The following is a 22,445-nucleotide window of genomic DNA, read 5'->3' as shown; positions in this document are numbered from 1 at the left end:
ATCTGTCACCCAACAGTCACCAGTGTCACCCAATAAAGTGCACCTGTCACATAAGGGACTGCCATCAGTGACTGTCAGCGGTGCACCTGTCACCCGTCACAAATCAGTGACCATCAGCGGTGCACCTGTCACCCGTCACAAATCAGTGACCATCAGCGGTGCACCTGTCACCCGTCAGCCATCACCCGTCACCCATCAGTGACCGCCAGCCGTCACCCGTCAGCCATCACCCGTCACCCATCAGTGACCGCCAGCCGTCACCCGTCAGCCATCACCCGTCACCCATCAGTGACCGCCAGCCGTCACCCATCAGTGACCGCCAGCCGTCACCCGTCAGTGACCGCCAGCCGTCACCCGTCAGTGACCGCCAGCCGTCACCCGTCAGTGACCGCCAGCCGTCACCCATCAGTGACCGCCAGCGGTGCTCCTGTCACCCGTCACAAATCAGTGACCATCAGCGGTGCACCTGTCACCCGTCACAAATCAGTGACCATCAGCAGTGCACCTGTCACCCGTCAGCCATCACCCGTCAGCCATCAGTGACCGCCAGCCGTCACCCATCAGTGACCGCCAGCCATCACCCATCAGTGACCGCCAGCCATCACCCATCAGTGACCGCCAGCCATCACCCATCAGTGACCGCCAGCCATCACCCGTTACCCATCACCTATCACCCATCAGTGACCGTCAGCCATCACCGATCACCTGTCACCTTTTAGTGACCGTTACCCATCACCAGTAACTGTCCGTGGCCTGTCACCCATCAGTGACCATCGCCTGTCACACCGTCATCACCGATCAGTGAACGTCAGCTGCCACCTATCGCACAGCCCATCAGTGACCGTCACCTGCCACCTGTCACACCGCATCATGTCCAAAAGAGTATTCAGCAGTGAGGAGGCGTTCCAGATCCTCTCCATGACCGATGAGAGCAACGGGGAGTTCTCATCAGATTCCAATTTGGATTCTAATTTAAGTTCAGCATTTGAACCAAATAGTGAATCGACAAATGATTCGGAGGAAGAATGGGTCCCTCCCAAAAGGGCACGGCACTCTGGAAACCAGGATTATATTCCCAGGCCCAGTACCAACGCTGCCACCACCAATAGGCCCCAGGAACAAATTCCCAGGCCCAGTACCAGCGCTGCCGCCAGCGTTAGGCCCCGGGAACAATTGCCCAGTACCAGCGCTGCCGCCGGCGATAGGCCCCAGGAACAAATGCCCAGACCCAGTACCAGTCCTGCCACATCACGCCTGAGTACCAGCACAGGAAATTCCAATCCAACTACTGGAGTGTCACACCCCCCAAGAGCCAGGGCCTCTACATACATGCCAGATGGTCTTGCCAACCCAATATGGCTGCCTTCCAACTCGGCATCGCCAATTATTCCCCCGTTCACAGCACTGCCAGGTGTGCAGACCAACACCCAAAATTTCTCAGAGATTGATTGCTTTCATATGTTTTTGCCCGACACTATGCTGCAATTTATTGTGGACCAGACAAATTTGTATGCCCAGCAATATATTGCCAACAACCCCCAATCATCCTATGCCCGTCCTTTTGAGTGGAGAGATCTGAATTTGGAGGAGTTCAAAATGTTTATGGGCCTCACCCTAAACATGGGGATTACAAAAAAAATGAAGGACATGCCTATTGGTCCACCCACCCCATCCACAATATGCCCATTTATTCTGCCCTAATGTCCAGGTCCCGATACAAGATAATGCGCTTTCTTCACTTCAGCGACAACACCCAGTGCCCTCCCCACAATCATCCAAATTACGACAAGTTATACAAGATTCGCCCACTGATAAATTTCTTTTCTCAACAATTTGCAGAACTCTATGTCCCCGATCAGAAAATTTGCGTCGACGAGTCCCTGGTACCCTTTTCAGGCCGGCTAGGAATAAAGCAGTATATTCCTAGAAAAAGGGCCAGATACGGAGTAAAGTTATACAAGCTATGTGAGAGAGCCACGGGATATTTGTATGCATTCCGCATATATGAAGGAAAAGATTCCCAGCTCCAGCCCCCTGAGTGCCCGGCCTACATGGGCACAACTGGAAAGATTGTATGGGACCTGGCATACCCACTTCTAAACAAAGGATATCACATTTACGTTGACAACTTTTACACCAGCCTGCCCCTTTTCAAACACTTATACATCGCAAAAACCCTGGCCTGTGGAACCTCCAGAAAAAATAGAAAGGGCTTCCCACAATCTTTAGTGAACAAAAAGCTGCGAAGGGGGGAAAGAGCATCATTGAGATGCAACGAAGTGCTGGCCTTGAGGTGGAAGGATAAGAGGGACGTGCACATGATGTCCACCATCCATGAAGACACTGCAATTGTGGTACAAAGAAGACAAGGTCCCATTGAAAAGCCAACATGTGTCCAAGATTATAATCTCTACATGGGGGGGGGTAGATTTTAACGATCAAATGATTCAGCCCTATTTGTCAATAAGGAGGTCCCGATTCTGGTATAAGAAGGTAGCAATTTATCTCATCCATTTGGCCATTTACAATTCCTACGTAGTCTACACCAAATCCATTGAAAGCCCCGCCCCCTTCCTAAAATTCATAGAAGAAGTTGTCACGTCCCTCATCTATCACCAAAGACCCCCCCCAAGAAGACCTTCGCTCTGAGGCTGTTTGCCGACTCCATGAGCGCCACTTCCTCTTCAGCATTCCACCATCTGAAGCAGGCCGAAGACGGCAAAAAAAATGTCGCGTGTGCACCAAAAGAGGATTTAGAAGAGATACCAGCTACCATTGTCCCCAGTGTCCCTCCCAACCTGGCCTTTGCATTGGTGAATGCTTCCAAATTTATCACACATCCATAAAATATTAGCCCATATTTTTAACCATTTCCCCATTTTCATCATCTGCGCTGACCATTTTCCATTCTTTCCCAAATAACCATGCCACTGCCTTCCATGTGAACTGACCCTGGCCTGTTTTTTGACTATGTCTCTGCCTACCGTTTGGACTGCTTTCATGTGAACTGACCCTGGCCTGTTTTGTGACTATGCCTCTGCCTACCGTTTGGACTGCCTCCACGTGAACTGACCCTGGCCTGTTTTATCAACTACTCTACTGCCTACCGCTTGGACTGCTTACATGTGAACCGACCCTGGCCTGTTTTATGGACTATGCTTTTGCCTACCGCTTGGACTGATCTGTTGCCCTGCTACTGTAGTACACAGGGGTCTCACATATGTGAGGGGCTCCAGAATTGTTTTTCCGGTTGGAGAAAACAATTATTTTTGTTTTCTCCGGGTTTCGGAATTAGGGTCTGGAGTCCGGAAGCTTCATAGAGATTTGGGTGGGTCGAAGCCTCTACCCCTGTGCCCCTGTGCACAGGTCTTACCTGATTGTGGCCCTCAGCCTGCTGCTGACTTACTGCCACCATGCCCATGCCTGTCGCGGTACAATAATGAGTGTCTGCGGTTAACAGTGTACCAGGACCAATATTATGGCTGTGCTGGCTGTCTCTGCCTGGACAATTTCTATGGACTGTGCTGTGCCGACTATAGACAATATTCCTGCCTGCTGCCTGGATAGTTAATATTGCTGTCGCTAAGCACCTCCCTGCCTGCTGCCTGGACCAGTGCTCTCCTCTGTGGATACTACTAAAAGCACAGGTAATGCTTTTTTTTTTACCCTTTCTGCAATAGAATTTATTTTGGATTGTAATTCTTGGTATGTGCATGCTATGTGTTAGAAATATGAAGGGTTTTCAAAAATGATAGGTTGCCAGGAAATTATATATGTCATTTATGCTCCTAGAACGCCTGATGGTGCTACTTTGATGTTGGGCCTCTGTATGTGGCCAGGCTGTGTAAAAGTCTCACACATGTGGCATCGCCATACTCAGGAGGAGTAGCAGAATGTATTTTGGGGTGTCATCTTTGCTACATACATGCTATGTGTTGGAAATATCTGATAAATAGACAACTTTGTGTAAAAAAAAATGCGTTTATTTTTTTCCACATTTTCCAAAAACTTTTGGAAAAAAATGAAAAATGAACCGTTCAAAAGACTCATTATGCCTCATAGATTATACGTTGGGGTGTTTGCTTTCCAAAATGGGGTCAGTTTGGGGGCAATTCTATTGTCCTGGTGCTCCAGGGCCTTCAAAAGTGTAAATGGTGGTTGAGAAATGAGATGTGTCATTTAGGCTCGTAGAACACATGAAGATGCTACTTCAATAAAAGTCTCACACATGTGGTATCGCCATACTCAGGAAGAGTAGCAGAATGTATTTTGGGGGTGTAATTTGTTGTATGCATATGCTCCGAGAGAGAAATAACCTGTTAATATGACAATTTTGTAAAAAAATTAAAAAAAAAAAAATCTTCATTTTGCAAAGAATTGTGGGAAAAAATTACAACTTAAAAAAATTCACCATGCTACTTACTTAATACCTTGGAATGTCTACTTTCTAAAAAGGGGTCATTTAGGGGGTATTTGTACTTTTCTGACTTGTTAGGCTCGGTTCACACATGGGCGGCACGACTTGCAGGTCGCCTCAGCGAGGCGACCTGCAAACGACTGCCGGGGCGACTTGCGAGACGACTTCTGCATAGAAGTCTATGCAAGTCGCCCCAAGTCGCCCCCAAAGTAATACAGGAACCTTTTTCTAAGTCGGAGCGACTTGCGTCGCTCCGATTAGAACGGTTCCATAGCACAGAACGGGAGGCGACTTGTCAGGCGACTAGGTCGCCTGACAAGTCGCCCCAGTGTGAACCGAGCCTTAGTGTACCAAGAAATGAGATAGACCATCAGTACATCTGTGTGATCAGATGTGATCAATTTTCAGTGATTGGCACCATAGTTTGTAGACTCTATAACTTTCACAAAGATCAAATAATTTACACTAATTTGGGTTATTTTTACCAAAGCTATGTAGCAGTATAAATTTTGGCCAAAATTTATGAAGAAAAATTACTAATTTGCAAAATTTTATGACAGAAACAAAGAAAAAGGCATTTTTTTTTCACAAAATTTACGGTCTTTTTTATTTATAGCACAAAAAATAAAAAACCCACTAGTGATTAAATACCACCAAAAGAAAGCTCTATTTGTGTGAAAAAAAGGACGCAAATTTCATATGGGTACAGTGTTGCACGACTGAGTAATTGTCATTCAAAGTGTGAGAGCGCTGAAAGCTGAAAATTGGTCTGGGCAGGAAGGGGGTGTAAGTGCACTGTATTGAGGTGGTTAATCTACCAATCTGAGTTATTGTTCTGAAAGCCCTCCAGGGTGTTATCTATCCCAGCAAGATGAGGTACAGATCCAAGGAGCATTTTATTGCTACATCCCCCCCTTGACTGGTATTCCTTTCTATGTGGCCTTCCTGTTACCCAAAGCCTGAGTCCCTGGCCTTGAGGGAGCATGTGTACCAACTATGGCTTGCAACTGTTCTAATCATTAGGCCTTGCCACATACCTGTTCACAGACAGGGGGGCAGCATGTATGCTCTCTAGTTATGATTGCGGTATATTGATAAATCTGGATCCTGACCTTGGCTGCTCCAAGTTACCATTTACCCCTATGCACTTAGGGGGTATGCCTCTATTATGCATTCCCCAAGTTCTCTCAGAGTGATCCTCTGAGAGAATTGCAATCCAACACACTAAACTGCGCCAGTGGTGTAGGAATACCAACCGCATCAGTGTGCAAGTGCCCTAAAAGTTGCTTTAGCAAATCATTGACACGTATAATATTTTCACCTGTGTTGCTGTTGAAACTTCCAGAGCTTTGTGTAAACATCAAACGTCCTTCCAAAGTATGACTGCCATTGCTTTTGTCCATATTGAGGCAAATCTCTGCAAAAAATATAGAACAGAATAAAAAAAAATGATTTTGTTCAGAGACCCATCACTAAACCATTAATTTAAACAAATGTTTTTCTGTAAGATTGTAATGTATTTTGTGTATGTTGTTTACCTGTAAAAGCCTTCCTTGTGTAGACATCAAAAAAGCCTGAGACTGCTGCTGGATGCCTCCATTTTGGATGTAATGTCAGCAGCCCCAGCAGACTCACAGCTGCTACTTAAATGAAGTTACTTTAAAATTAAAATTCCCCATTGCTCCTTTTCTGACAGCTACAACAAAATGTGTATAGGGAAGTAAAGCAAGGGGTGGGGCCAGCACAGAACGTAATTGGATACTCCCTTCTTCGACTCGAATTTTACTCCACGTATTATAATATAATTAAAATGAGCATCCTCCCCAAATGTTTATATTTGTTTCAGGCACTACAGATATTCATCCCCCTTTGCTACAGGCCTACTCACTATTCATGAATTTCATATGGGCCCACAAACGGCTTTGACTTCAAAGACGACAACTTTTCGCTCCCCAAACATGGGAGGGGGGGGGAAGGTCAGTCCCTGACATACGCAAATACTACCAAGCATCTCACCTGAGTAGGCTCATTGACTGGTGTTGTCACAGTGATACCAAGCTTTGGTCTCAATTAGAACAAGCTCAAAGTGACAAACTTCTTCGTGGGGAACCTTGGTGCTACAAATCATTATGAAGTTCTCTGAAAAATCACCCCCTCATAGGCCCCATGACAAATCTGTTCACAACTATTTTCTCAAGCCTCCCTTTCCTATTCAAACTCACCATTGTTCCCAATACTGGGAAATCCGCATTCCATACCGGGCTTTCAGGCTGAAAAACTTTGAGCTCTGTTGGTCGGTATCAGGCCTCTCATTTTTTGATACCAGATAACTAGCCGTCGATATTTTCTCTTATGAACCCTTTAGGTTCCTTCCCTTTGCACTTCTGGAGAACCCTCCGACTACATAATTTCTTACATTCCCTACTTTCCCAGAACAATTTTTGTCAACACCTTACTACTCTCGAGGAGTACAGTTCTGAAGATGGCATACTGCCGCATGTACTCTCTACTACTTCTAAACTGCTGATCGAACCTCCAGAAAACTAGTCTAGTCTCCTTGTCTAGTTAAATCGGAGAAAGATCGAAATCTTCTTTTAGCTCAGACCAGCGGAACCACATCATTCAGTTTACGTATAAATACTCCATATGCACAAAGCTACAAGAAACCAATTTAAAAATTCTGACGCAATGGTATTTGTACACCGTCACGGTTACAAAAATTCTTCACAACTACTATAGATCGCTGCTGGAGATGCCAGGAGAAACAGGAGACACTCCTACACATCTTTTGTTCATCCTCCAAACTCGAAAACATTTGGAAATAGGTCCGAGAGATTGTTTAAAAGTTCACGGAACATCTGGTCCCCGACGACCCAGCCTTTTTCCTTCTCCACGCCTCTATTATCCCAGCTAAAAGTTACAAAAAAAATCTTTCCGCCGCCATTTTCGTGACACTGCCAAAACATGCATTCCTCTCGCCTGGAAACATCCACAGCCACCAATCATTGGTCTTTGGCTCAAAAAGGTGGAAGACAAACAAAATGGAGGATTTAATCCTCTCGGCACGACATCAACATGAACAAAAAAAAAAAAACCCTTAGACATTGTGGAATGTTTGTCTTCTCCTTGAGAATGATACTACTGACTGAGGATCACCCCTGACTATCCACTTGAGATACAATGAGTTCTGGCAAGATCTACTGAATGGTGTCCATACAATCCTCGCCCTCCTGCATCCCCTCCTTCCATGTCTCTTCCCTTTCCTCTTCCTCCCTTCCCTCTCCCCTCCCCCCTTCTTATTCTTCCTCCTGTTTGAGTCTCTTCCTTTCTCTCTCTCTATCGCTATCTACATGACACACTCTGTTTTGAAAGATCAATAAAAAAATGTTCAGACAGTTTCTGGTGTCCACTCTAAACAGCTCCACGCCTGACTACCGCCTCCCTCGAGGCGGTGGAATGTTCGACGTTGACTGAGCATATACTACCTATATTACATATCTGGTTTGTCTGGCTCGCTGCACCACCGGTTCAAGCCGCGCCTTTCAGATCACTCTACTGCAGGGAAGTCTTTCCAGTCACGATTGCAGACTGACAGCGGTGAGAGCCAGCAGTGCGGAGGATGATCTATATGGACAGCTTTACCCTGGATGCCTGCATAGTTAGATGTGCCTCTTTTTACCACTTCCCTACCCGCATATAGACATATGACGTCCAGAGATGGGATCTCCCATCCTGGGTGGACGTCATATGACGGCCTCGGGTTCCCGGCCGTCTAGGGGGCGCGCGCCCGCCGCATTGCTCGGGACCCGGTGCGTGTGCCCGGTGGCCACAATGTCCGCCGGGCACCCACGATTGCCCGTTAACTGAGCTGGACCGTGGATCTGTGTGTGTAAACACACAGATCCACGTCCTGTCAGGTGAGAGGAGAGCGATCTGTGTTCCCAGTACAGCGGAACACTGATCGGTCTCCTCCCCTTGTACGTCCCCGCCCCCTACAGTTAGAAGCATTCCCTAGGAAACACATTTAACCCCTTGTGTCCCCCTAGTGGTTAACCCCTTCACTGCCTGTCACATTTACACAGTAATCAATGCAATTTTATAGCATTGATCGCTGTATAAATGTGAATGGTCCCAAAAATGTGTCAAAAGTGTCGGATGTGTCCGCCATAATGTCGCAGTCACGAAAAAAAATTGCGATCGCCGCTATAACTAGTAATAAATAAAATAATTTTTTTTTTTTTAAATGCCATAAATCTATCCCGTATTTTGTAGACGCTATAACTTTTGCGCAAACCAATATACGCTTATTGCGATTTTTTTACCAAAAATATGTAGAAGAATACGTATCGGACGAAACTGAGGAAAAAATTTGTTTTTTAAAAAAAAAAAAAAAAATTGGGATATTTATTATAGCAAAAAGTAAAAAATATTGTTTTTTTTCAAAATTGTCGCTCTACTTTTGTTTATAGCGCAAAAAATAAAAACCGCAGAGGTGATCAAATATCACCAAAAGAAAGCTCTATTTGTGGGAAAAAAAGGACGTCAATTTTGTTTGGGTACAACGTCGCACGACCGTGCAATTGTCGTTTAAAGTGCGACAGCGCTGAAAACTAAAAAGGAAGGAAGGGGGTGAAAATGCCCTGTATTGAACCGGTTAATCATCAACCATGTGGGTTGCTAAATGTTGTACCTTCATTAAATGTAACCATATTGCTACACTTAGAGTTGCCTCTCCTCTCTTTTATACTCTGTAGCTCCTGATGGATTTTGCTTCTAATCCCCTTGTGGAGGCTTCCATTTGTGGATGGACATTTTATGGTTACACAACCTGGTCACATTGCTATAATCTTTTTATATGGACTATAAACTGAAGGACCTATGAATAAATGGATGTGGAACTAATCATTTGAGTTTTCATTATTTCTTATGGGGAAATTTGCTTTGATATACAAGTGCTTTGGATTACAAGCACGTTTCTGAACGAATTATGCTTGCAATCCAAGGTTTTACTGTACTTATTTACCATAGATTGTCTTTTGGGTAAAATAAAAAAAAAAAAAATTGAAAAAAAAAATTGGATACTCCCTGACTAGGAGTAGGATGCTGTGCTACGTAATAGCTGGAGTAATTTTTTTTTTTTTTTTTTTTAAACAGTGACATTTATTGGAGTATTTTGCATATTATTACAAAACAGTAACAAACATTAAAACAACCATACTGGCACAATAGGGAAGGACAAGGAGGACAAGGAATTCCAGAACACTTGTGTAGCACCCTGGTATTAGGCAGGGTTGCTATCAAACTTAGGTATGCTAAGCGGTAATTAGCCTGGCTAATTGGTAGTTGTATCCTCTGATTTTTTTGCCTTAAGCCTGAATATGGTGCATTTCTCTCTTCTGGAAGGTTGAAGGTTAGGCCTAAGCCTGAGGCCTAGCCACGTGTGTAGAGGCTCAGCCTGAGGGGAGTCTGATCGTTGCAGAGGTTCAGCCGGACGGTGAACCGAGTGTTGCCAGAGGCAAGTGAGAACCAGAGGTAAGAGATAAAGGGGACACCGTTGCCAGTAAGGGACAACTATTCCTGTTATCAGGAAGCCAGGTTTGTCAAGTCTGAAGAAGTACCAGAACAGCCTTTTTCACTAGCCGGGGATGGTGAACAAGTTGGGAAAGATTTAGCGTTCAAGTCAGGGACCCAGCAGGTGTGCGTGGGTGACACTTGAAGAGGATTCAGCGGGTTAGCTGAAAGCCAAGCCAGGGACCCATCAGGTAGTGAGAGTGATGCTTGGAGTGTACAGCAGGTTAGCTGTGGAAGAGCTCAGAGGATCCAGCGGGCGGCTGGAATCTGAAGGTCTGGTGAGAAGACTGGGCGCTCAGTGAGAAAAGCTACAGCGGGAGGTTTTGAGATGGAGGCCAGGTCCTACACAACAGGGATACCAAGTCTGGTATTTTTTTAATTATTATTATTATACAGGATTTATATAGCATCAAACATTTTGTGCAGCGCTTAACAAAATGAAGGCAAGACATTACATTTACATAACAATTTGGTACAAGAGGAATCAGAGGGCCCTGCTCATTAGAGCTTACAATCTAAAAAGGGAGGGTCAATTGATACAAAAAGGTAATAGCTGTGGGGGATGAGCTGATGGAGGAAGTAAAATTAGTGTATTAGTTAGAAGCAGGGTAGGTGTCATCAAAAGGTTCACCCGTTGGTGGTGCCATCGGTCTCTTGGATTGCAGTACCAGTGTCCACCAGTGGGTGTCTTCCGACACCTAGGACCTGTAATAAAAGGACTCCCCAGCTGGTGGCACTGTTGCATCCTTGGGCCGTAGTACCGGTGTCCACCAGCAGGTGTATTCCGGCAGTGTGGAGGAGACAGCACCCTCTGCGCTCAGGTGTAACGTGAGGTCAATTACTGCAGTCTTATAAATACCTGGCAAGCCCTCACATGCTTGCCTTGGTATCTTTCTCCCTGCGCCCTGACCTTGCTGCCTGTATCCTGACCGTGAACCTGTTTGTCCTGTCCTGATCTGATCCGATTCCTAGGCCTAGCCCATCCTGTACTTGTCCCTCCTTATTCCCTTAATCCCTGGCCTGCAGCCTATCCATCCATCTTCTCCCTGTCCTGTTGGTTTCCCGTCCTTACCCATCTGCTGACCTCCCGGTGTATAACCTCGGCCTGGCTTTGTTTACGATTCCGGTATCTCCATTTACTTTGTATATACTATTTGTTGTTTGTGGGTCTGTGGTTGGTTTTTGCACTGTTTATATTTCTTTTACTTGTCACCTATTTAATAAACACCATTATTTTTTCTCTTGCATGCCTTTCTGGTTTCCTCTGTGCAGTCCACACAGTCTGGTCTACTAAATCCCCTGACAGTATATACCAAGGCCATCCCTGACCAGACGTGGCTGCATTGAGGAACCACCCGGGTTGTTAGTTCTGCTAATATGGATTTCAATGAAATCATTTATTATTCCCTGCTGGCAGAAGATGATGGTGATTGTCCCCAGATTTTAAAAGGGTGGACTAGTGACCAGCTGATGGAAACTATCCGATCAGCTCATTCCCTAGTGGATCAGGGGTATATGTCATTTGAAGATGTTCAGCCCCTGATCCAGTTATGTGCAAAACCAGCCCTGTCATGCATTCCCGAAGGAAGCAATGATTTTTCTCCCCCTTCAATTATGACCAAGATGATCCAGCCTTTTTTATGGAACATTATTCCGCTTGTTCACAGCAGGTGTTGTCTGATTGCATCCATTCAGTGCAACCCCTGGTTAGTCAGGCTGGGTGTGAATCAGCGTTTGTTCAACCTGTGCTACAGACATGGTCAGATCCCCTGCACTTAGCTAAGCCTCAACATTACAGCCCTGCCATTAATCACCTGCCTTCCCAATAATCTATCTCCCCCCATCACCTATGGCAACCTCAGCTACAGCCCAGTTTACTCAGCTCCCTATCAAATACTATTACCCAGTCTCCAAGTGTAGCACCTATCCTGCCTTTAATCCACCTGCCTCTTCTCCTCCACCTGTAACAACCTCACAGAACCCTCCTCTAGCCACTGTTCCTTGGTCTTCCTTTTGCCCAGCTACATAATTTTCTTATGACCCTGCACCTACGTACAAAGCTGCAGTGGCTAAACCAATAAAGAAATGAAAGTTCTTCCCGACCCACACCATCCTGCCAGTAACCCAACCTGCCTCCACACCAACCAACCTGTTCCAGCCTGCGTTCATGCCAGTTGAACTTGATGACCCACCTAAACCTGCCAACCCAGTGCCTGCCTTCCAGCCCGATGTGTCCTCTTTCCAGCCCAAAGTCTTGGTGCCTGCCTTCCAGCTGGATGTGTCCGCTTTCCAGTCTGATGTGCCCGCTTTCCATCTGATGTCTTGATGCCTGCCTTCCAGCCTGATGTGCCTGCCTTCCAGCCAGATGCTCCCGCTTCCCAGTCTGATGTGCCCGATTTCCAGTCTGATGTGCCTACCTTCCAGCCTGATGTCTCGATGCCCACCTTCCAGCCTGATGCCTCGATGCCCACCTTCCAGCCTGATGCCCACCTTCCAGCCTGCCTTGGTGCCCGCTTTCCAGCCTGATGGGCCCGCTTTCCAGCCTGATGCGCCCACTTCCCAGCCTGATGGGCCCGCTTTCCAGCCTGATGCGCCCACTTCCCAGCCTGATGTCTCGATGCTTGCCTTCCAGCCAGATGTCTTGGTGCTTGCCTTCCAGCCCGAAGTCTTGGTGCTCGCTTTCCAGTCTGATGTGCCTGCCTCCCAGTCTGATGTCCTGATGCCTGCCCTCCAGCCCAAAGTCTCAGTGCCTGCCTTCCAGCCTGATGTGCCCGCCTTCCAGCCTGATGTGCCCGATTTCCAGTCTGATGTGCCTGCTTCCCAGTTTGATGTGCCCGCCTTCAAGCCTGATGTCTCGATGCCTGCCTTCCAGCCTGATGCCTTGGTGCCCGCTTTCCAGCCTGATGTGCCCGCCTTCCAGCCTGATGTCTAGATGCCTGCCTTCCAGCCTGATGTCTCGATGCCTTCCAGCCCGAAGTCTCTGTGCCTGCTTTCCAGTCTTATGTGCCCGCCTTCCAGCCTGTCTCGATGCCTGCCTTCCAGCCTGATGCCTTGGTGCCCGCTTTCCAGCCTGATGTGCCCGCCTTCCACAGCCTGATGTGCCCGCCTTCCAGCCTGATGTCTAGATGCCTGCCTTCCAGCCCGAAGTCTCTGTGCCTGCTTTCCAGTCTTATGTGCCCGCCTTCCAGCCTGATGTCTTGATGCCTGCCTTCTAGCCCAAAGTCTCGGTGCCTGCCTTCCAGCCTGATGTGCCTGCCTTCCAGTCAGATGTGTCCGCTTTCCAGTCAGATGTCTTGATGCCTGCCTTCCAGCCCGAAGTCTCTGTGCCTGCTTTCCAGTCTGATGTGCCCGCCTTCCAGCCTGTCTCGATGCTTGCCTTCCAGCCTGTCTCGGTGCCTGCCTTCCAGCTTGATGTGCCCGCTTTCCAGTCTGATGTGCCCACCTTCCAGCCTGATGTCTCAGTGCTTGCCTTCCAGCCTGAGGTCTCGGTGCCTGCCTTCCAGCTTGATGTCTCCACTTCCCCGTCTGATGTGCCCGCTTCTCAGTCTGATGTCCTGGTACCTGCCTTCCAGCCTGTCTCGTTGCCTGCCTTCCAGCCTGGTGTTTCATTGCCTGCCTTCCAGCCGGATGTCTTGATATTGGTGTCTCAGCCTGAAGTTTTGGTGCCCGTGTGTCAGCCTGGAGTTTCGGTGCCCGTTACCCAGTCTGCTGAACCGGTGCCCGTTACCCAGCCCGCTGAACCGGTGCCCGTTACCCAGCCCGCTGAACCGGTGCCCGTTAAGCCAGTGCCAGTTACTCGGCTTGCCGGACCAGTGCCCGGTGTCCAGCTCGCTGAACCGGGGCCCATTACCCAGTTTGGTGAGCCGGTGCCTGTGATCCAGCCTGCTCTTGCGGTTTGGCCTGACGACCCGGAGCTTGCTGCCCAGCTCGACGACCCGGAGCTTGCTGCCCAGCTCGACGACCCGGAGCTTGCTGCCCAGCTCGACGACCCGGAGCTTGCTGCCCAGCTCTGATGTATCCGCTGCCCAGTCTAAGGTGCCTGATGCCCAGCCTGAAGTACCCGGATGCCCAGCCTGATGTGCCCTCATCTGTTGTTCGGTTTGAGGCCATAAACTTTGGACAATTTTATCTAGTTGGAGCGTCCGGAGGCCGCTCCTTTGAGGGGGGTACTGTCATGAAAAGGTTCACCCGTTGGTGGTGCTATCGGTCTCTTGGATCGCAGTACCAGTGTCCACCAGCGGGTGTCTTCCGACACCTAGGACCTGTAATAAAAGGACTCACCTGCTGGTGGCACTGTTGCATCCTTGGGCCGTAATACCGGTGTGCACCAGCAGGTGTGTTCCGGCAGTGTGGAGCAGACGGCACCCTCTGCTCTCAAGTGTAACGTGAGGTCAATTACTGCAGTCTTATAAATACCTGGCAAGCCCTCACATGCTTGCCTTGGTATCTTTCTCCCTGCGCCCTGACCTTGCTGCCTGTATCCTGACCGTGAACCTGTTTGTCCTGTCCTGATCTGATCAGATCCCTAGGCCTAGCCCATCCTGTACTTGTCCCTCCTGATTCCCTTGATCCCTGCCCTGCAGCCTGTCCATCCATCTTCTCCCTGTCCTGTTGGTTTCCCGTCCTTACCCATCTGCTGACCTCTCAGTGTATGACCTCGGCCTGGCTTTGTTTAAGATTCCGGTATCTCCATTTACTTTGTATATACTATTTGTTGTTTGTGGGTCTGTGGTTGGTTTTTGCAGTTTATATTTTTCTTACTTGTCACCTATTTAATAAACACCATTATTTTTTCACTTCCACGCGTTTCTGGTTTCCTCTGTGCAGTCCACACAGTCTGGTCTACTAAATCTCCTGACAGTAGGCTTCTGTAAAGAGAAGGGTTTTCAGGGATCGCCTAAAGACAAATTAGGGGACAGTCGCACAGATTGGGGTAGGGAGTTCCAAAGAATGGAGATCGAGAGAATCCATCGTGCACTCACAGCCCCCGGGTCGGATGGCCTACCACATGATATAATAGTAAAACCGCACTATTACCGCATAAAAGAGAAGCCGACGTCAGCCGCCCGCAATAGACCTGATTTATCCCTTCTTGGAGCACCTATCCAGCTTTTCACAGACTTAGCCCCTTCCACAGCGCAAAAACGGAGGAATATGAAGCCCTTACTGCAACAGCTCATAAACAGACAAATAAAATACAGATGGGCATTCCCATTCAAACTGTCGTTTTCATACAAGGGCAGATCCTACTCCTTTTCTACGTTTCAAGACGGCGAAGATTTACTGGTAGGGGATCATCACACTGCCTCCCCCCCGCTAAGTGAATCGCCCTCTCTCCCCATTATGGCGAGAACATAAAACATCGGCCAGGAGGTCCTCCCCAATCACCTGAATCCAGCTGAACTCTACTCTCCCCTCATAAGGGGTTGACAAAGATTCCCCCCAGTTGGACCGGAAGATTCCGGTCTCTGACAGCCAATTCGTCGCAGTTGTCTCTGCTGCACGTTAGCCACACAGTTTAACATGAAGTTTAACGTTATGTTTGAGATATTAATTATTTACTTTAAGTTTCTGCACTGCAGTAATGTATGGTCCCTGCCTCCCGGGGGGGGAAGGCCATAGGGCCCCCCCCGGGCCCACGATCCCGGAGCACACCAGGCAGTTATACTGGTCTGCTCGGGACCTCTGGGCCATGGGGATATGTTCTAAAAATTCGTTATTCCAACTATTATTTTAACTAGTTAAAGCCTAGTTCCTGTTCATACATCTGTTTATTTTTCATCTTTGTTTTTTATTTTTTATGACCTTTTGGGTCAGGGTGGACATACATGCCCCCACTAGCGAGACTACCTTCCTCTGCGGATGAAGGTACCCTCACGCATATGTGCCCGGACATTGGTTCCGGTCCGGGTTTTCACCCGAACTAACAATACTTATATGTTATATATTATGCGAGTTACCATGGGCCTAAGGCCAAAAGTTCGACTTTCATTTATTTACTTTTCCTTTTTTCTTCCTCGTTCTTCTCCTTTTCCTCCCCCCGCCCCTGTTCCTGACTCCACGCTCCGACCACACGACTCGGTCTTGGCTGATGTGGGAGATATCACTTGACTCAGAGGCTTCACCATCTTATTACATGTTGCGAGGTAAGAGTGCTCTGCTCTACCACGATGCTTAAGCTATATCCCACTAATTATTCCATAGTAACCCACAATGTCCACGGTTTTAATTCTCCAACCGAAAGAACCAAAGCTTTCCAATTTTACCACATGCAGAAAGCCGATGTACTCCTAATACAGGAAACGCATTTTTCTAAAACCTGGGCTCCTAGATACCTGAACACCAAATACCCACAATTTTATCTATCCTTGGGCCAAGAAAAAAAGGGGGCGTGGCAGTTTGCTTCTCTAAGCGAATGCCCTTCACACCCATCGCCATAGTTAAGAACAAAAATGGCCGATATATCATGGCGGTTGGACACCTCCATGACCAACTGGTCTCATTTATATCGTATTATGCCCTTAACACTGGACAAATAGAGTTCTTTGGCAAGATGCTAGAAGTCTTGATGCCCAAAGTGCAAGGACAGGTAATCATGGGTGGGGATAGTAATATTTCGCTAGATCGGATAATGGACAAATCTGACCCAATAAAACGATACTCAAACGACCACCCAGTGACAGCAATAAGATAGCACGCTTACTACACTTATACAACCTGATTGACGCCTGGCAGGAGACAAACCCTTCCACAAGGGATTATACACATTTATCACAGCTACATCACACTTATTCACGTATAGATCATTATCTAGTCCATACTTCCTTACTATCATACATAACATCAGTGAACAATCTGTCCACCCCCTGGTCAGACCATTCCCCGATAAAACTTTCCCTATCGGGTCTCTGGACTAAACCACACCCTTCCCCATGGCGATTTAATGCAGGCCTACTGAATGACCCTGTAATATGCACCAAAACCGAAAAAGAGTTACAGAACTACTTTCAGGTCAACTCATCATCGGCCATGTCCCCCGCGATTAACTGGGCAGCTCACAAGGCTACTATACAGGGTGCACTAATACAAATAGCAGCCAGGGCCAAGAGAGACAGGGAACAAGCAATCGAAGAACTAGAAATAGACAAACTAATGTTAGAACAGTGCATGGCTCCCAAGGTTGTTATTAAACACAAGATAGACAAGGCCAGATTGGCACTTAATGTGACCACCCTAGCAGAAAAAAGTATTCGATGGTCGAAACATAGGTATAACACAATGGGAGACAAACCAAACACAATGCTGGCTAGAGAACTGGTACCCTGAACACTCACGCCCACTTTACCCAAATTGCAATTACCATCAGGACACCCTAAACAGAACCCCAAACTGATAATCCAGGAATTTCACAAATTTTACGCCAAACTGTGTAATACACCAGACAAATTTTCTTATACAAAAGCTGAATCTTTCTTTCAAGATATCCAACTACCCCAGCTTTCACATGCCCATGCAGAACTTATGGATAAAGAATTCATGGAATTAGAGAGAAGAATGGGCATAAAAAAAAATCCATCCCTCAGAGGCCCCGGGCCCTGATGGTTTCTCGGGTCACTATTATAAAAAATTTCAGGAGATCCTATTACCCTACCTGTGCTCCTACTCTAATGACCTGAGATGGTGAAACATCATCCCAGCACACGAAAACTCAGCGTACATACATGTCATACCAAAACCGGGGAAAGATCATGGAGATTACGCCAATTACCGCCCAATCTTCCTGATTAACATGGAGCTAAAAATAATGACAAAAATACTAGCATATACAGTAGATTCAATTATTTCCTTTCTCGATACATTCATCCGGACCAGGCGGGCTTTGTCCCTAACAGACAGGCGTCAGATCAGACCCGCAGAATCATAAACCTTATCTCAGCCAGTCAGACTGGGACCACAAGGGACCTAGACAGGGCATGTTGCTTTCGTTGGACATCCAGAAGTCGTTCGATACCCTGTCATGGAACTACTTACTGGACGTTTTATCTCGTTTTGGGTTTGGTGAACGCTTTCTGGCGCTCCTTCGAACACTATATAATGCACCAACGGCATCTTGGATGCTTAGGAGGGTATGCCTCCCGCTCCCTGGACATTAGGAGAGGGACTCAGCAGGGAAGTCCCTTATCCCCACTGCTATTCGTTTTAGCAATGGAACCACTAGCAATAAGGATCCGTTCCTCTCCAGATGTTAGGGGCATAGAGTGTGGAGATAGCGAGCACAAGTGCTTATTATTTGTGGATGACCTCTTGCTGGCTTTGTCCTCGCCAATCACCTCCCTCCCCAACCTATATGCAAGCCTAAAACCATTTTCAGAAATCTCGGGCCTTAAAATCAATCATGACAAATCAAGGGCACTAAATATCTTATTGCTGAGCACCACACAGGAAGCTCTCGAACAATCGCACCAATTTAAATGGGAATGAGAAGCCCTACCTTACCTAGGAATACGATTGACCCCTTCCTTACACACCCTATATGCACACAATTACCCTGCACTATACAGACGCCTGTCAAGGGACCTAGCTAGGTGGCAAATCCACCCTCCATCGTGGTTCGGCAGACTTCAATCGATAAAAATGAATATTCTCCCAAGAATATTGTACTTGTTTCACACCGTACCAGTTGCATTAGTCCGATCTGATCTGACAATTACAATTACGATTGCCAGGAACTGGAAGTCAGCAGCCCTACCATTCAACCAACTTAAACACAAACTGTCTTGGTTTATGCTAAACGAAAGATTAACAGCAATTGTGCAAGATAAAATGAATTTGTTTAATAAAGTATGGGATCCCTGGATAAGATACTTAACCAATGATCCCAGGACAATCACTAACCAAGACCCTTCCTTAAGGCCATAATTGGGAGCGTGGAGTCCTCTCTCTCTCTCCCCCCTCTCCTTCTATCCTCCTCCCCAATCTTGCTGCCTAGTCCCACCGAGTTCCCTTCCTCTCTTCACCCTGTCCTTTTCTCTTCTCTGAGACCCTTGTATAGAGGGGTCTGAGTTGCGCCTCTCCATGATATGGAGGACGGCCTCCCCGAAGTCAGTTGGGAGGCTGGTGTCTCCTGAAGTGGAGGACGCACTCTAAGCCCCATCATAAGAAATTAAAGTAGGGATACAGAATATGGTCTAGCGAGCATGGTGGAGGACCCACCATATAGTTTGCTAGAAATCAACGTAGACAACCCAGATAAGGCAACGTTGATAATAGAGCCATTGTTAAATGGCCTCGAGATAGTAAGAGGTTAATTGTCCATACCTATAATATATGTTAGACGGACGATAAGAATTGTACACTGTATTGCAATAATGCCAAGGTCTTAATCTGTACTGTCAAACTGAATAAAAAGTATTGAAAAAAAAAGGGGGCATATTCTGGAAATGTTGGAGGCTAAGGCGGCATAATTTGGACAGGGATTGGATGTGGGCCTGAAAGGACAGTTCAGAGTCTAAGGTTACCCCTAGCACCCTGGCATGTGGGGATGGACTGATAGATGTGCCATTGATCTTGATAGAGAAGTCGGGGGAAGGGGCACATGGGGGAGGAAATATTTAGAGCTCGGTTTTAGATTGATTCAGTTTGAGGAAGTGGTTTGACATCCAGGCTAATATGTCTGCTAGTAAATCAGTGATGTGTGAGGAGACTGATGGGGTGAGCTGAGGGGCAGAGAAATAGATTTGGGTGTCATCAGTATATAAATGGTAGTGGAAGCCATGTGAGGCTATCAGCTGACCCAGGGAGGAAATGTAGATCGAGAATAGTAGAGGTCCAAGGACAGAACCTTGGGGGACCCCAACGGTAAGGAGTTGGAGAGGAGTAAGAGTTGCAAGCGACACTGAAGGTGCGGTGAGATAGGTAAGATTTGAATCGACAGAGAGCGCAGCCATGGAGACCAAGCAAATTGAGTTCTTTGAGGAGGAGGAGGAGGGGGTGCTCAACTGTATCACAGGCAGCGGAAAGGTCCGACTGGAGGGGATAAAGAAGGTTATTATCAATGAGGTCGATCAGTCGGTTGTAGACTAAACGTTCAAGGAGTTTGGAGGAAAAGGGGAGTAAAGAGATGGGTCTTAGGTTGTTAAGATTGGTGGGGTCCAGTGAGGCCTTTTTTGGTATGGGAATGCCTAGCACATGTTTTAGAGGGTTGGGGAAGATGCCAGTAGAGAGGGAGAGGTTGAAGATATTGAAGATATGAGTTAAACAGTATAGGATAGAGCCAGATGGTGACCGTAGTATTTGAGATGGAACAGGGTCCCGAGGGTAGGAGGTTAGAAAACAATTTTGCGACTTCCTCTATAGTAGCTGGGTTAAAAAAGAGAGAAGTATTGATTGTGCAGGAGAACAAGGAATGTAAAGTGAGGGAGATACCTGTAGAGAGGAGATCTCAAGACGAATTGTGTTAATCTTATTTTTGAAGTGATTAGCAATCTCCTGGGCAGTGACTAATGCCCTGTACATACGACCAGTTTTTCTGACGGAATTCCTCTGAAGCTGTCTTGTGTACACACAATCACACCAAATTCCGACCATCAAGAACGCGGTGACGTACAACACGTACGACGGGACTAAAAAAAGGTAGTTCAATAGCCAATAGCTTCCGTCTCGTACTTGCTTCAGAGCATGCGTTGTTTTCGGTACGTCAGAACAGCATACAGACGAGCAGTTTTCCCGATAAGAATTGGTTCCGTCGGAAAAATATAGAACATGTTCTCTTTCTAGGTCCGTCAGAATTTGATGTAAAAAGTCCGATGGGGCATACACACGATCGGAATATATGATGAAAAGCTCCCGTTGGAATTTTTCTGTCGGACATTCCACTCGTGTGTACACAGCATAGGTAATGGAGGATGAAGTAGAGTGGTAAAGGTAGAAAAGAGTTGACAGGGACTGCGTGAGAGGGTGTTAATGAGAGTGATAAAGTAGGTCTGTTTGGCAGTGTGGAGGCAGGAATGGTAGTTTTGGAGGGCAGATTTATATTGGCTGAAATCTTGCTGTGTCTTGCTACAGACGCTCAAGAGCACGGCTGTTTTGTGAGGCTTCTGGTATTGTCTGTCTGCCAGGGTTGTAGCAATCGGGGCCTGATTCTGTGTGTAGCGAGGAGGCGAAGGTATCCAGGGTGGATGACAGTGAACTGTTGTAGACAGAAGTGGCCAGGTTGGGGCAGGACAAGGATGAGATTAGTAGGAACAAATGATATGTTGCCTCTTCCCGTGCTGGCATTCACGCGTGGCCGGCTGAGATCGTGCCCGCCGGCCACGTGGCATCACGATTGGGTGCATAACGGTACACAAACCTTGGTCTATCAGGTAAAAAAGTAGTTAGTGTGTGGTCCTTCCACAAAATTGGCCAGTGTTTGCGTATTACTTTCCTCGAATTCTCTATAATGCTTAGTGAAATCTGTAAGGAAAAATGACCATATGGTCTTCTTCCCTAATTTTGTCCTTCAGCAGTTCCCCCCTATCTAGACCATGTATCGGTTTTAAATGTTGAAGGGATTGTTCCTTGTATACTATTACCTTGAATCTGTCAATAAGTAGTAAATCAGCCTGTTGGTTAAATTCCTTCCCTTCTTTACAGTTTCGGCACAGTCTCATTAGTTGTCCTTTGGGTACTCCCCCATCCACCTGGGTTGGTGGCAGCTGTGTGTTGGGATATACAAATTGCAGTCTGTAGTGTTAAAAAAAAAAAAAAGTTTTTGTATATAGTTTATATACATATAGTATATGTATATAGCTTTCTTATGAATCACCAGATCCAAAAAATTGATTTGTTCCTTATCCCAGTCACCTGAGAACTTAATATCATATGCATTATTATTCATTTCCTCTAGAAATTGCTTGAGCCCTTCTGTCGTACCACATAACAAGCACGTGGTCAATGTATCTTTTGTATAGAGCCAATTTCCGGTCTTGGTTTCCCAAAGATCTCCTCCTGCTCCCATTTACTAAGACATTTGCCACACTGGGAGCATATTTTGCTCCCATGGCAACGCCCTTATGCTGGCGGTGGAACACTCCCTCATGCCAAAAATAATTGCTGCTCATAGCAAATTCTAGGGCTTTTATTATAAAGGTTTCTTGAGCTGGCTCAGATTTTGAGGTTTCATTTCAAGGCCTACTTGACTGCTCTCAATGCATCATCCTGATATGGATGTACAGCAACTCCACATAAACAATGGCCAGGATGATGTTGTCTTCCATCTGATAGTCTTCCAGTATGTTAATTAAATGTTTACCGTCTTTAAGGTATGCTGGGTATTGTGCTAAAGGTCGTAAATACAGTATTTGTCAAGGTATTCACCCATCCTCTAAAAAAGGGAATCAATCCCACATATTATGGGTCTCCCCGCTGGTTGTGTCTGGACCTTAGGGACCTGGTAGATTAATGTTAATTTAGGGGC

The 22,445-nt window shown here is 46.7% G+C and overlaps 1 protein-coding gene across 2 annotated transcripts in view; it reads right to left on the bottom strand.

Annotated features, from left to right (window-relative positions):
* The window catches only part of SCAI (suppressor of cancer cell invasion), a 1,468,821-nt gene that overhangs the window by 1,321,468 nt on the left and 124,908 nt on the right, over positions 1–22,445 (bottom strand). For both annotated transcript variants that reach the window (XM_073600351.1, XM_073600352.1), the window contains exon 3: positions 5,739–5,834. In XM_073600351.1, coding sequence (XP_073456452.1) covers positions 5,739–5,834 — 96 coding nt within the window. The remainder of the gene's footprint in view (positions 1–5,738; positions 5,835–22,445) is intronic.

This window comes from Aquarana catesbeiana, linkage group LG09, assembly GCF_042186555.1.
Source record: "Aquarana catesbeiana isolate 2022-GZ linkage group LG09, ASM4218655v1, whole genome shotgun sequence".
Classification (NCBI taxonomy): domain Eukaryota; kingdom Metazoa; phylum Chordata; class Amphibia; order Anura; family Ranidae; genus Aquarana; species Aquarana catesbeiana.
Note: the sequence above shows the minus strand (reverse complement) of the source record. Positions and strands in the feature narration are given on the sequence as shown.